Raw genomic sequence first — 15106 nt, 5'->3', positions numbered from 1 at the left:
TTCAAATTTAAATGGAAATGACTTTAGAAAATAAGAAACAAAAAAATTAACTAGAAAAATAGTAACTTGGGAATATAGCATTATATTTTCTATTGCAAAATTCCGACAAGCTTAGCTTGTCGACTGGTCGCTCGACGAGCCTTGAAACTCTAGAAGCCACGGATTGAACCAATCGGTCAAATTGCGTATGGTCTTATGACTAATCTCTCATTCAACGAACTTCTTCGTTCCACCAATAGGTCACCCAAAACATAAGAAGCCAATTTTTACAAGAACGGTACAAAGTCTAAATTTACAATGGAATAGTAACACTAACACAAGTGATAGGAATTGATAGCATTGTGTTATTCATAAAGAGGGCAACAGCCCATTTTATTATCAAAGCAAAGGCATTGATCAACAACCTTCAGTCACACCCCCACCCCCACCAATGGGTAATGGAAGCCTGACCATGAAGACGTGCAAATCAGATCCCATGCCCTCTTTTTCCCAACACTCACATCACGACCTCCATTTTTATGGACTTGGATTGTCTGCCCTCCCATTTCGGTGCCCTCCCCGTGCCCTCCTGTTTTGTGTGGTCACGGTTAAGCCACGTTAATATTTTATATTATTTTTTTATAAAAATAATAAAACAAAAAAAAATAGTAATATAAAATGTTGACGTGGCTTAACCGTGACCACAAAAACAGGAGGCACCACAATTAGAGGGCAGACAATCCAAGTCCCATTTTTATTCTTATATCACCAGAAGTTATATCCATATAAACTTAATATATTCAAAACACAAAAGCATAGTGTTTGACACTTGAATTTAATAATCTTTTTTTTATCATCTCTCATCATTTTTTCTCTCTCTCAGTCTAACTGTTGCGACCATTGGCATGGTGGCTCTTGGCCTCAAACCCTTCTCCATTGGGCTTCTTGGAGAAAGCTAGGTGGACCCCAGGATCATGGTGAGTGAGAGAACTGTTGTATACGATGGAGTTGTTGATTCCTTGAACATTGCTGTTCATGAAGGCACTTGTAGGCTTTGACGCTGCAGCTTTCCCTGTTCTGTGACTTTTATCTTTGCTTTTGTGCTTGCCTTCCTCGCTGCCACTGTCGCTGCTACCGCTGTAGCTGCTCTGATCAGATTGATTCCCCATTAGAGTTTTGTCATTGCCCTTCTTGTGAATGTAATGAGAGTGCTCCCCACTTCCATGTTTCTTTGGGGATTTTATGAGTTCCATGAGCGCACCTCTATTTTCCCCTGCAACGGTGATAACCCTTATGCCAGCTGCCTCGTGATCGGAACTAGACGGAGACTTCTTGTGAGATATGAGTCTCTCTTTTGTTTCTCCTTCGTTTTTTGAGCTGGGGGAGTTATTGCTAGGCTTCGGGGACTCGCGAAAGTCTGCGCCTTTCGAGTTTCCAGAGGTGAAGCTGCTGAACCATGAATTGGGTTTCTGTTGATCAATGGTTTTCTGTTGGACCAGCACTGTCTTCTGCTCTGCCTCAATGGGAAACTTGGGTTGGTCAGTTTGATTATCTGAAGTGTTTGGCCTTAGCTGAGATAGTGGAAGAGTGAGAGGAGATGGCGGTGGGGCGGTTTGTTTGAGCTTTGGTGATTGAGGTGGGGTTTGATTCACGGCCAGCCCGATGGTTTTGGGAGATTGGTTGTTGTAATTATTAGCCTCCCTAGCAGTGGATGAAATGGTGGTCGGTTTTGGTGGAGAATAAGTGTGTGGTGGCAGTGGTTTATAAGATGGAGGAGAATTTGTAGCGGAGATGGCAGGTTTTGGCGAAGAAGTGCTGGGAGTTTGTGGTTTGTTGGCTGGAGAATTTGGCACTGAAGTAGTAGTGGAAGTAGCAGTGGCTTTGGTTCTAGTAGGAGAAGGTACCCCTGAATATGATGGGGCTCCAGAAACCTTGGTTGCAGGAGATGATGGCACTGAAGAAGATACAGCTTTGTTTACTGGTGATGACGGAACTGATGCTTTTTTTACTGGTGATGACAGAACTGATGAAGTAGTCACACGAAGAGGAGGGGGAGGTGATGGAGTAGCTGTAGGCGGTGGTGGTAACGGTGGAGCAGTGGCGTCAGGTGGTGGTGCCATTGCGGCAGGAGGAAGGGGCGGTGGAAGAGCAGTGGTGGTTGGTGGAGGAGGGGGTGGGGGAGTAGGCTCAGGAGCAGGAGCCATTGGCCTCATTGAAGGTATAACCATAGGGGCGGGGGCGGGCGCGGGCACGGGAGTTGGGGTAGGAGCTGGGGTGCTGACCGGACGGACAATGGAGCCCAGCCGGAACCACGGACGAGAAGGTTGGGATGCCATTGTTGATGACAAGTTTGTATTTCTAATTCTAGTTTAGTAATGTAACCCAAAGAAAATTGAACTTGGAACAAATGAAGAAACATAAGAATTGGAAACAATGAGATATAAGTTGATGTGTGTGTTGTATTTATAGTTGGGACAAGTTTAAGTACAAGCAATTTCAGGATTTGACACAAAATGTTAGGGGAGAAGTTTGAAATAATAAAATAAAAAATAAAAAATAAAAAAAGGTCATGAGAAACATGCTGAGAACAAAAAGAAAGGCATCAGATGCAGAAGAGCCACTTGAAGTAGTTGAGCTCTTCTGTGGAGGGAAAAAGCAACAAATTAAATTTGACATTGCAAGATTGGTATCAATTAAATGGAGTAAATTAGAAAAGTGATATTTTCGGGAGAACAAATAAAAAGTCTCACCCAAAACCTTTTTTATTCTTCAAAAAGCATTTAGATAACTTTATTTATTAATAAGGACATTCTTATATTATAACCATAAAAAACAAAAAGAGAATCACATTTCATAAGGGTTTTGAATTAAAAGAAAATTCTTTAACAATCTAAAAAAGAGTAGTGATATTCACACATCTCTTTTTATCTCTCACACCTCCTAATTAATTTTTGTCAATTGATCTTCTTCAATTTATTTGATTCAACGGACAAAAATTAAGAGAAGTATATGAAAAGTAAAAAAGAATATTTGGATAGCACCCCCTAAAAAAGTGTCCTTAATAATAATAAAAAAAAGTACTCTTAATGATAAAAATGGTTGTTTAAGAATTTTTGGATAAAAAAAAGTTTTTGCGATGGCTTTTTATTAGTTTTTTTTGTACTTTTTTTTTGTGTGGGATGACCTCCTTCTTTGTCATAGGGGGATTCTTTGAACCAAAAGCAATATCTGCAACAATGTTAATAGAGAAATTATTGTTACACTACTTGATAAACAATATTAATTGACAGCTAATTGGCAACATAAAGTATACCATTTATTTCTAATATGTTCTCTTCTTCTTCGGATACTGGTCTTCAGTGCTTGAGTGTTGCAAGAATAGCATCTCTCTTTGTTATGAAGTCGATTACTTTTTAACCCAACCGTTTCTGGTTTTTAATTAATTGTTTAAGGTCAGATACCTTTTCATTGAAATTTGGAATTAGCACAAATGTTTAAGAGCATTTCCAATGTTAGGTGTAATGAGAGCTACCACAAATTTTAGCACTTTTTATTACCAATTAAATTTCAACCAAAAGAGAAAAAAAGCATGTAAACAACTCGCCGGGGTTGTTAAAACACATTTTTTACATCTTCAAGTTTGGGAACCCTCATTTAGCTCCCCCATTAGAGCAAAAACAAATCATAATGAACTCCCATTTTTCTACCCGGAGGCGTATAGGGATTAAAACCAATTTTAATTCACCAATTTCCAAGTTTTTTTATTGGAAATGTTCTAACATCATGCAATATTGTTCAATAAAGTGCTACGATTGCATTCCTTAAACACCTTGTGCATTTCTAAGAGGATGCAAATAACGTTGTTACGAGGAGTTAACGCACTCTTCAGCTTTAATATTAGCATGTCCATTAGCAAATCTTATTTGCAATTCAAAAAGACAATCACACACTCTTCTTCTATGAGACAACAAAAGAGTGTGGAGCTAATTTTGAATGTGATTATATATATTGCAAATGAGAATGTGATTATATCATTTATGTTATCAATACAATCGCTCTTTTACGTTGATGTGGAGCTAATTTTGAATGTGATTATATATATTGTGAATGAGAATGTGATTATTCATTTATATTATCAATACAATCTAAACTCTTTTACGTTGATGCGTTCCCTAAATGTATGATCGAATACACATTTTGACAACATAAATCTAACAAGAAAATATGACCTTCTAAGTTATTGATGTCACCTCAATTGTCATTTTCATAGATGCAGTTTCGAATGTGCAATTGGCGGCTCACTTTGTTGATTATATTGAAGAATGGGCTGGCTAGCAATTGCAATAGCATTTGACCTCTGCGGTTCTCATGAGTCCTAAATGTTGGCTAACAGTAAAAAGATGCACTAAGTACACGTTGATGGGATTCTTCTACATTCTTAACGATCACAAAACAAAGTAAAACATTACTACTATTCTCATTTCTCACTATAATTTGATTCTTCAAATCTTCTGACGATTTAATGTCCCATGCACTAATAAATTAACGTCTGCGTCTTGCTCTTGACTTTGCTTGTGATGCTATTGTTAGCTGCTTCTTCTTTCACTTTTCATCTCTCTTCATTGTCTCATCAGATTCTTCTACTCACCAAGGGCCTTTCATCACTGTACGGTTGGTCATTTTGGTTAAGAACAATATTTGGTTACTAAAAGATGAGTAAGAACTCTAAATCAAAATTTCTCCAAATTGTTCGTTGTCAATTTATAGAAATTCGTATTTATTATCAGAACCATTCATATTATAAATCATCCTATAAAGATCGTTTCTGCAAAAAATCAATTAAAACTAAGGTCGTTTAGTCATCAATTTGTTTAAAAATAAATGAATGGTATTGGTAAAAGCATTACGAACCGTCTATATATTTGCTACAATAAATTGACTAAACGACCTTAGTTTTAATAGTATGAACGGTTCTGATCATAAGCACAAAACTCTGTGATTAAAACACTAAGAGTTTTGAGTATGAGTTTCATCTTTGAGTAGCCAAGTATTGTTCTTTGGTTAAATCCCTTGAGCGGAAAGTAAGAGACATCTTATTCTCTTGTTCGGAGTTATTTCTCCTTACCACCAAATTACAATTTAACACGTCTGTTGAACTTTTAGTTTTGTTTGTTTTTGTATACGTGTTATACTGTTATTTACATATAAATAAAATTGTCTCGTTAACCGTAAGGACTAAAGAGCCCCACAATCTTCCTTTTTTAACTAAAGACTCTGGAGAGCTTGGGGCAGATGAAGAAAGACAGCATTCTAGTTGCTCAAGAAGCAAAAATCAATGTTCGGATGGCAACTGATTCCCATTATTGAAAAAGTAGGGAGTAAAAGTTAAAGGTTGCGATGCCCGTAAGAATATGAATATCTGTCTTTGTCTTTCCGTTTTCTTTTTAACTGGTACTTTGGAAGACAATTCTGTCAAACTCTATTGTCTTCGTCGATTTCTTTCCGAACTTGTAAGAAATTTTCAATTTTTCTCTGAATTTTAAGTTTAGCAAGTTATTCAGTTTTTATAATTGGTCAATTTCCTCTTTAATTTTAATTTTAACCAATTATCCTTGAACTTTTATAATTGGCTAGTTTTTTCCCTGAACTTTAAATTTAGCCGATTATCCTCTCAATTTTTTTAATTGGTCAATTTCCTATTGAGCTTTATTTTAGCCAATTACTCCTTGAATGTTTATACTTGGCTAGTTTCTAATATTGAATTTGTTGAGATGAGTAATTACTTTTACCATGTGCCATGCATGACGCACGTGACCAAGATGGATGAAAATTGGATAAAAATTTTCAAAATCTAACTCCAAAGGAGAAATTGGCCAATTACAAAAATTCAGGAAGATAATCGACTAAAATTAAAGTTTAGGGGTAAATTCGCCAATCATAAAAATTCAAGAGGTAATTGACTAAAATTAAAATTCAGGGCACAAGTACCACTTGTCTAATTAGATGAGAAAAACTCCCACTGAGACAGTCACAATGCACCCTGCCCTTCATAGAAATGGAATATAAGACCTACAAACTTCCATAAATCCCATTTTTTTAATTAATATGGTGGCTAAAATGTGATCATATGAACAATGCCTGCAATGTATAGAAGCGGTAATGGAATTAGGCAAATTATAACATAATTTTAAGCCAACATTAAACCTGTAAACGGGTCGGGTTTATCGGATTTGGGTCGGGTTCAATCTGACCCGCTAAGTTAATGAGTCACCTTAACCCGATCCGTTAACACACGTTAACAATTTTTTTTTTTTTTTTTTTTTGCATAGAGTTTATTTTTTGTTGGTAAGACTTTATTGAAATTACTAAAACATCCTCAACTAATGGGTGCTAACGGGTTGACCCAAAGTGACCCGTTATTTAACGGGTTGTTAACGGGTTCACCCGTTAGCAACCCGACCCGTTAAGCATCCACCCAAATACTAATATTAACGGGTTGGATCGAGTCGGGTCCAAAATGCCAGGTCTAGCCAACATCCTTTAGGAACTTCTCCGATACTACATTATTTTGGAGCAGGATGAAGTGCTAATTTAGTCCCTGAATTATTTCAGTGAAAATTAGGTCATTGAATTATTTTTTCGGTAAGTTTAGTCCCTAAATTCATTAAAAATTGCTAATTTCATCCCTATTATTATATTTAAAGTTATTTTATCCAATTTTTTGTCAACTTAAGTCACTTTAGGGTGTAATACCATCATTTTCTCGCCTATATGCCCTTAACATTTCATATAGGCTACTAATCTAACGTTTAATTTACCATTCAAAGCTAACTCCATACACATTTCTTTATGAAAAAATTACTGATCTACCCTACAATGTGTATCACATGCAAGTAACGTGACTTAAATTGACGTACGTTATACATCGATAGCTTTAGCCTACTCATTTATGTACCCGGTAGCCCTGCTTGAAGAAACGCCGTAGTTCAGATGTCATATTGCCATCTCTCTAGCTATTTGTCGTTCTTACGTTGCAAGATCATAAACTCTCATTCATAAACATTCACAGCCTAGTTATTGAGAGTAGAAGAAAGACGTAAATATGCTCATAAATTGAAAACTAATTTCAAGCAGTAAGAGTAAAAATGGTTACCAATATGCTACTACGGAATGATTTTGCACTCGATTGGTAGCAGATTCAACTGTGCCGACTTTTGTGACTCGTGAGGATTGGCGTGCATTGATATTATCTTATGTGATTTAGCTAGAACAAGAAGCGTGTCAGGAGGAAATGAAGTGAACTATGAACATCAATGCAGAAGATTACGTTGGTTCCGGAGTTTCTTTGGATACTAGGAAGAAACAAGGACGTATCAACTTCAAGCTATTCCCAATGCTGCAGATATTAAAGGAAACACACTACACGTTCAATTCATCGTTGATGATTTCGAATGAAGGTTGAACATAAGGGTAAGAAATCGAAAAAAAGAATATAATGTCGTTACAATTGTCAGTCAATACTCTGCTCTCAAACGTAAATTGGTACTAGGCAAAGGAAATATATCTTAGTATACTTTGTGGCACTGTACAGCATAGAGTGAAATTCTCTTTAACATATACAAAAATTTAACTGGAATGGACACAGCATCCAATGCTTAAAAGTAATTCTTAGCACCTAATGAAGATAATTTTAGGTACAAGGCTATCAAAATTAGCAGAGGAAAAAGGGAAAGAACATAGGTTGGAAGTGCAGATGGTAGTTGAAATAATAATCTCACCCTTTGGAATGTCTGTAATTCAAGGCCATTTAGTGAACCCGAACACTTTCAGAAGTATCTCCCATCCAGTAGGTATTGTCATACGAAAAGCAAAACGTTTATCGTATTCAATGCAATGTGAAGGCTTCTGGCTGTCTCACTTCCCTTTTGCATTGCAGGTGTAAGAGATGCCGCCGCTGCCCATACCGTGATAGCTGTTGACAATAAGGAAAACCAACCATGGTCAATTAAGCCTTTACTAGTGAGGTTCGGCCACATGATTTCTTTAGAATTATATTGTTTGAACTTTCCATGCAGAAATACAAACTTTACCTGCTCCAGCAAACAAATGGGGACCTGGAAATAGCTTTCCTGTCCTAAACCAAGTGTTGAGTCCTCCACCAACCGACTCAAAAACTCCGAAAGCTAACAATATCGATCCTGCGTTGAAGTGTTTATCCCTGTAAGACCCTTTCACCAACTCCTTCCTTTCCTGATAAGGAAACACCGATGCATCAGACACTTTCACGGATTAAAACATTTCATGACATATGCCACTAAATTATGTAGAAATACCAATTTTTGTGCATCAAACTTTGCACAATAACGAATGCCACAAACATAATAATATTAAAATTGTTCTCAGATGATCTCGTTTATTGACGTGGTTGATTGTTTTAGGGTATAAAAGCTTATATTTCGGTTCTAGTCTCTAGCTGGTTGATCGCTTAGATTTTAGTTTTAAAGAGCCATAAATTTGATACTTCAAATCTAAAATGGAAGCCATATGGGACCATTTTGTTCCCTAAATAATAAACTATGTCAATAAATGGGATCAAAGTTGAAGAAAATTGAGCATAAGTGAGGTTTTCTCAAGGCGCCCCGTTTTAAAAATAGACAGGTCTCACGACATGACTGCAAAGAAAATTTATGCATGACCTAAACAAGTAAAACAATAGTGTGTCTTTTCCAATCCACAAGAAGGAGGCCAATTTCATCCGTGGAATACTTAAAAGGAAGCATGCATTGCATTCAGCATAGTTAGGGTTAGAAACCTACCTCAGTGAGCTGCTGAATTTTGAGTGCAAAAGGAGATGGGGAAGCTTCCGCTGGAGTCCCCTCGGGTGTGACAGGGGTAGGCTTCACCTGCTTCTTGAGCTCATTAATTTCTTCCTGGATTGTCCTCACTCTCCTCCATTGCCAACCCAAGTAGCCTGCCCACAATGTGTACACAAACAGCCCTCCCATCACAATTGGGTGTATCAGAGCAAATGTCCTTCCCTCCAGTATCCCAAACTCCCCACCTACAGCAAGTGCATTTTAATCCACACCCACAAAGTTCAAAAGAAAACAAAAAACCCCTCAAAAATCCAAATTAGAAAGGAAGAACATGCGAAAATGACATAGAGAGATACGAATAAAGAGAAAACGGTGCGCGAAAATCACTTCCTATACATAAACAACATTGGGAAAGTTGTGATCTTTACTTAATTACTAATTGTACTTGCCTTGGCATGGGAGAGAAGTTGACTTAAGGCGGTCAGTGGTGGTTGTGAGGAGTTTTGTTGAGTCCTTGGCATTGCTGGGTTCTGTTGGGATTGATGAACTCCGTTGGATTTTTAAGAGGCATTATGTGGGCTTTTGGGGAAGAATGGGGAGTTTGAGGAGGCTGAGTGTGGCTGCCATGCTTCTACCTCTGTCTGCAGGGCAGAGAGAGGACAGCAGAGCAGGGTTCTTAAAGTTTCGGGGGGGAAAAGACAAGGAAGTGAGATCGCAAGATGGAGACTCTGTCCATTTGGTTTGCTGTATTTTGTAGATTGTGTGGAATGGGGCCCTCTTTCACTTTCATGGAAGGAACGAGTACGATCGATCCACAACCTCAGGAAGAAAACTTAACTGCTGATTACTTCTTTGTTTTGTTTACCTTTTACATGTGGTCACACTTGAATCTCATCTCCATCTTCTTTGACTACAAATTTTGAGCATATGACCATTAAACACTTCCGTCTTCATTATTTGAAAAGGTTTCGAGGTCGACTAGCATGACCATATATGTTCATTCTAGTCTTCAATCATTATCCACGATAAGTTGGTAATTCCGACTCTGTATTTTTTTGTCTTCAATCAAAATCGAAGATACTCAAGTTGCATTACAAAGTCACGATTGACGGTCAAAATGATGGTCTAGCTCAATGCTCTAACAATTTAAGAAGTTGATTTCTCACCGGTACTCAGTGAGTAAAGCAAAAGGTTCGTCACTCCATACATACCTACTACCCCCCACTTGATGCCAACACAAATGTTTGGCAGCCCAACAAGATCCTCTCCCGATCCTTTTGGTGGAGATCCTGGGGCAGAATCTGTAAATCGTGTTCGTTCATCGTATATCATGCGATTAATTTTTGTCAAATACTGTTTGTGTTTAATTTTAAATAAAAAATATTTAAAATGATTTCTAACCACACGATGTAAGATGAACAGACACGATTCACGAATCTCAAAGATCCTCATAAAGAGGATCCAACGAGCATCTGGATTCTTCAGCAGCGAACATGTAGTGGCGTACCTCGTGAAAATGTAACAAGGGCCGGGCCGGCCCTAAAAGGTCATGACCCAAGTCTTACTGGATTCTAAATTTTTGGGCCCTATAAATTAATGAGCCGGGTCAATCCTATGTCCATTATGTGAGGCCTTGGCCAGCCCACGGGCTTAAACACTTGGGCTTAGGAGCAGGCCGCCCAACTCGGCCCAGTTTTTGGCCATTTAAGTATTTGATATTTGTTTGGTTAACATAGTATAGTCAATTAAATAAGTATTAAAATAAAGTTAATTATTTTAAAGGAAGTTCAAAAGTATTTATATTACGTCGCATCATATCAGGTCGAAAGGCCAAGCTTATGGGCCGACTCAGAGCCTAAAATTCAAAGCCCAGAGCCTAAACCCATTTAAAACCAATCCAGATAAAACTCATATTGAAAGAAGCTTACAAAAGGGGCATGATTTTTTTGTACTGCTACAAAAGCTTTTTTCCTTTTTCAACAAAGCTACAATAGAAAACTAGTGAAAGAGTCTCAAGAAATAATTACCTAAAATCACCTGGTGAACTTTATTTAATCGCAAAGACAATAGATTCAAATGGTGAAAGTATCGTAAGTCAGTCAAAATTTAGACACGATAATAATATTATAATTACATTTCAATGCACGTCAAAGTTTAGACACGATAACAGTATTCTTAACTACATTTCAATTTAGTAGTATGGACAAGTGTTTCTTCATAAAATCAGTTCATGGGTCGCAATCCAGTGACGGAATCAAGAGCCAATGAAATTGAACAAGCATATATTAGGGCCACCTTGATGGGTTGAAAAACCTAGGGACCAAGTTGTGTGAAGCCTTGACAATACCCAATATTTTCCAATTCTACCTCACCAAAATGAAAAACATAAAATGAATATCCAAACGTTATAGTTCAACCAGGTGAATCGCACGATGGCGGTCAAAGAGAGGTTGAAATGTCTTTATGAGTCTTTCCGATTCTCAAAAATGTAGAATGTCGTAGCAAAGCCACCAGTTGATCTTCTTTTTTTAAATTAAAAAAATTATAAAAAAAAAATAGTTTAATCGAGAATGTCAGAAACCTAGAAAATGCGTACGTTTATTGGTTCAGGAAGTTCATGAAGCCTGCAATATGAAAGCTACAGCACGAAACGTTAAGCCAACAAATGGTGCGTTCCTCGTTACATGCACGTAGACTTAGTAGGTATATATACAACTAGTGGCGGATCCAGGAAATAATGTTTGTGGGGTCATAGTGCGCGCAGCGCGAAATTTTTTTTTAGCCTCGTTTGGTACTTTGGACTGTACTGACTATTTCAGTCGGATAGGATAAATAGTCGTCGGATAGTACTAACTACATTAGTCGGGCGTTTGGTGCAGTGTCGAATTAATCTGTGCATGGAACAATACTAAATTTTTTTAATAATTTTTAACAAAATAATTGGTGTTAAAATGAAAAAACTCACAATATAAACAAATCATCAATATAATCAAAATAAATATGAATTGAATTTCAATTAAATTAAATATATTATACATATACAAAATATTCAAAATAAATACTCACAATATAAACAAACCATCAACATAATCAAAATAAATATGAATTGGATTTCAATTAAATTAAATATCTCATCTTGCATTCTACATATAAAAAATAATGAAAATAAAAACTCACAATATAAACAAATCATCAATATAATCAAAATAAATATGAATTGAATTTCAATTAAATTAAATATATTCTACATATACAAAATATTCAAAATAAATACTCACAATATAAACAAACCACCAACATAATCAAAATAAATATGAATTAGGGTTGGAGGAGGAGGAGAAAACAAAAGAAATTTGGGGGTTTTAGAAAGAAGGGATTCGGATCTGTGCAAAATAGGGCTGATAGGACACATTGGGTATTTTTTTTTTGTTCAGACCTGCCCAGGACACGCTGGGCATTTGTTTTTTGTTCAGACCTGGGCCAAAACGACGCCGTTTTGCCCGTATGTTTTGAAAAAAAAGAAGCGCGCATCTTCTTCTTCCTCTTCCTGCAGTGCCGAGCTTCGTTCAGGATTTTTGTCGAACACTTGGCGTGCGACTCCGACCCCGACGACCCCGACGACCCCAGCTCCAAGAGGTCGCATATGGGAGCTTCAAGGTTGTTTCCATGGTTTCCAAGGGGTCGTGCGACCCCGACGACCCCACTGTGGATCCGCCCCTGTATACAACATAAAACTGAATATACAAGAAATAATTTTAATTTGTCTATGATATATGTGTTGTTTCCTTGTTGGTTATCTTTTGTTTTGTTCCTAAATTCCTAATGTAATGGTAATCGGTAGGTAGTATTTGGTGATCATTTTACACCCACAGCTACTCCAATTTTGACAACTCCCTTTCACTCCCTTTCACCATATATATTATATATAACAACAAGATGCCAACTTCACAATATATGATTTGTTTTTTCATCAACTATGTGATTAACTAACTTCATTAATATCGGCTTAGTTAATTAATTAATCAATTTTCTTGAAGTAGTCCAATAATGCAAGTGTCAAGACGCTCTAAACTCCAACCTAACACTCTAGACTAAATCACACTATGTACTATGGTCTGGTGGTATTCCTCTTCACTTTGAAGTGAGAGGTCTTAGATTCGAATATCGTGAATAGCGAATTCAATATCAAATTAAGTTGTCCATTATGTGACTTTGCCAAACTCTCCCTCCCCTTAATGTAAAAATATCAATGTACTTAAAAAAAATTACACTATGTAAATAAATTTCTTATACAACCGTTGGTTGCATGTAAGAAATTTTTATTAGCAAATACCCAAAGTTATACATGTGAAGAGGGAGAAAATCTATTGTGCCACCAATGATATATGTCTCGTTGTAACTTGTAAGACAAATTCTTTGGTAAAGTTAGGGTAAACTCTTTCGTCCTCTAGTAAAAACAATTTACATGTTACGCACAACGATATTGTCTGTATTAACACCAACAATTACAAAAATTAAGTCAATAATTCAACAACTAAAGTAGGAGAATAGTAGGGGTTGAATCAAAAGTATAGTTCACCAAAACAAAACAAAAAAAAGGAAAGAAAAAAAAAACCAGAAGTATACAGAAATTAGATTCAAAAGCAAATGCCGTAAACAATGAAACGGAGGAGTTTGAAATTTTTGCATGGAAAGCTTCTGCCTTGTTTGTACTGCATGAACGACGTCTTGACTGTTATCAAGGAGCCACACCAAGTCTAACTAAAAACATGTCTAATCCGCGTCCAATAAGATAATCAGTAAAATGTACAAATCAAGGGATTTGGATTCCATCTGGATTCAAATGGTGGGATTCTTATTTCTTAGTCATTTATTATACATCGTGTAGTCAGAAATTAGTTGAATTTTTATATTTAAAATTAAACACAAATAATACCTGACAAAAATTAATCGCACGATATACGATAAATGATAAACAGTTAGGATGTGAGAATACATAAAATCCCTACAAAGAAAATTCGGAAATGATCCTCATTCCAAAGGCTCTACCAAGTCGGGCCCTACTCCTACTCCTAGCATTAAACTAAAAAAGTGCTCATGCTTAGTTATTTAAGCATATATCCTTGTAAAGAATATATCTCCGTAATCACAAGCCATATATTAATTGGAAAAATAAAAGTAACACACTGTAGGAAATTATTTTATGGAAAACTAACCAAAACACCCTCAAAACTTTACTTTTAATCATCATGACATATTTTTTCAAAAATGCCGATCCTACCCTTCACACATATGTACAAGATTGGGTCAGTTTTATGCAAAGTTTATGTCGATACATCCAAAAGAAGAAAAAGGAGATTGACATTTTCAGAAAGCATTTGCATGCAAAAGGATATGTGGCAAACATTGCAACAACCAAGACAATATAGATTCACATGCAAAAGAAAATGTGGCAAACACTGCAGCAACCAAGACAACATAAATTCACATGACATTCAAGCAAAGACAAGACAGCCAGCTTTCAGAAACAGTGTGCTGTCACTATTCAAAAAATTGTAAATAGATGAAATGTTATTTTGTCTTTGAAGAATTAGATTTTGTATATAAGAGTCTTTCCTCCCATACAGAAGACACCTGAATACCACACACCTCTCTCAACATCTGAAAACACCATACTCACTTCATACACTCAAGGATTCGTAGCCTTCATAACATCCTTGTAAACACTTCTTTGTAATCACTTTCTTGTAAACAACTATCTCTGTAAACATTCCATATATCAATAAAAGTTCAAGTGTACATATTCAAGCAATCTCCAAATCTTAAGTAAGTTTTCTTTTCCTTATTTAGTGTGTTTGTTTAATTAGACTTCTAGTCCAAAATAAGGAAACACTATTGTGGTTATATTATTAACCTGCTAAACTGCCGATCATACTTTGTTCGAACACTCTGTTATAGTTGATTATTTGCCATACAAATAATTGGACATTAACCAGGGTACCTCTGAGTTCTTCGTACCTCTGACTTCAACCGTTAAGGCCTTATACTTGTACTGTGAGTGGTCGTCATGCAGAAACATGTCGAGTTCCATGTGCAAGGTTCTATGTCTAGTTGTTATAATAATTATCCGACTATTTAACCGAGCATGCGTTGTATCAGAGCCAAGTTTAACATTTTAATAATATAAGCATAATAGTAAAGTACCTTGAGGATAGAAGTCATTGATACAACTGATATCATATTTGTTTATTGTGTATGAACAACAGATATTATTGTCCCTGTAGACCCTGTCAACCACAATTACCAGGTAT

The 15106-nt window shown here is 36.5% G+C and overlaps 1 protein-coding gene and 1 pseudogene across 1 annotated transcript; both read right to left on the bottom strand.

Moving 5' to 3' along the window:
• Nucleotides 1–863: 863 nt before the first annotated feature.
• Nucleotides 864–2315, bottom strand: LOC103439390 (vegetative cell wall protein gp1). Its single transcript, XM_008377959.4, has one exon. The coding sequence runs from the start codon at nucleotides 2313–2315 to the stop codon at nucleotides 864–866; it is 1452 nt and encodes a 483-aa protein (XP_008376181.3).
• A 5203-nt stretch (nucleotides 2316–7518) lies between these two features.
• LOC103439406 (uncharacterized) lies at nucleotides 7519–10127 on the bottom strand (annotated as a pseudogene).
• Between the last annotated feature and the right edge of the window lie 4979 nt (nucleotides 10128–15106).

The sequence above is a fragment of the Malus domestica genome, chromosome 07, assembly GCF_042453785.1.
Source record: "Malus domestica chromosome 07, GDT2T_hap1".
NCBI classification, from domain to species: domain Eukaryota; kingdom Viridiplantae; phylum Streptophyta; class Magnoliopsida; order Rosales; family Rosaceae; genus Malus; species Malus domestica.
This window is presented reverse-complemented; position numbering and strand designations above follow the sequence as displayed.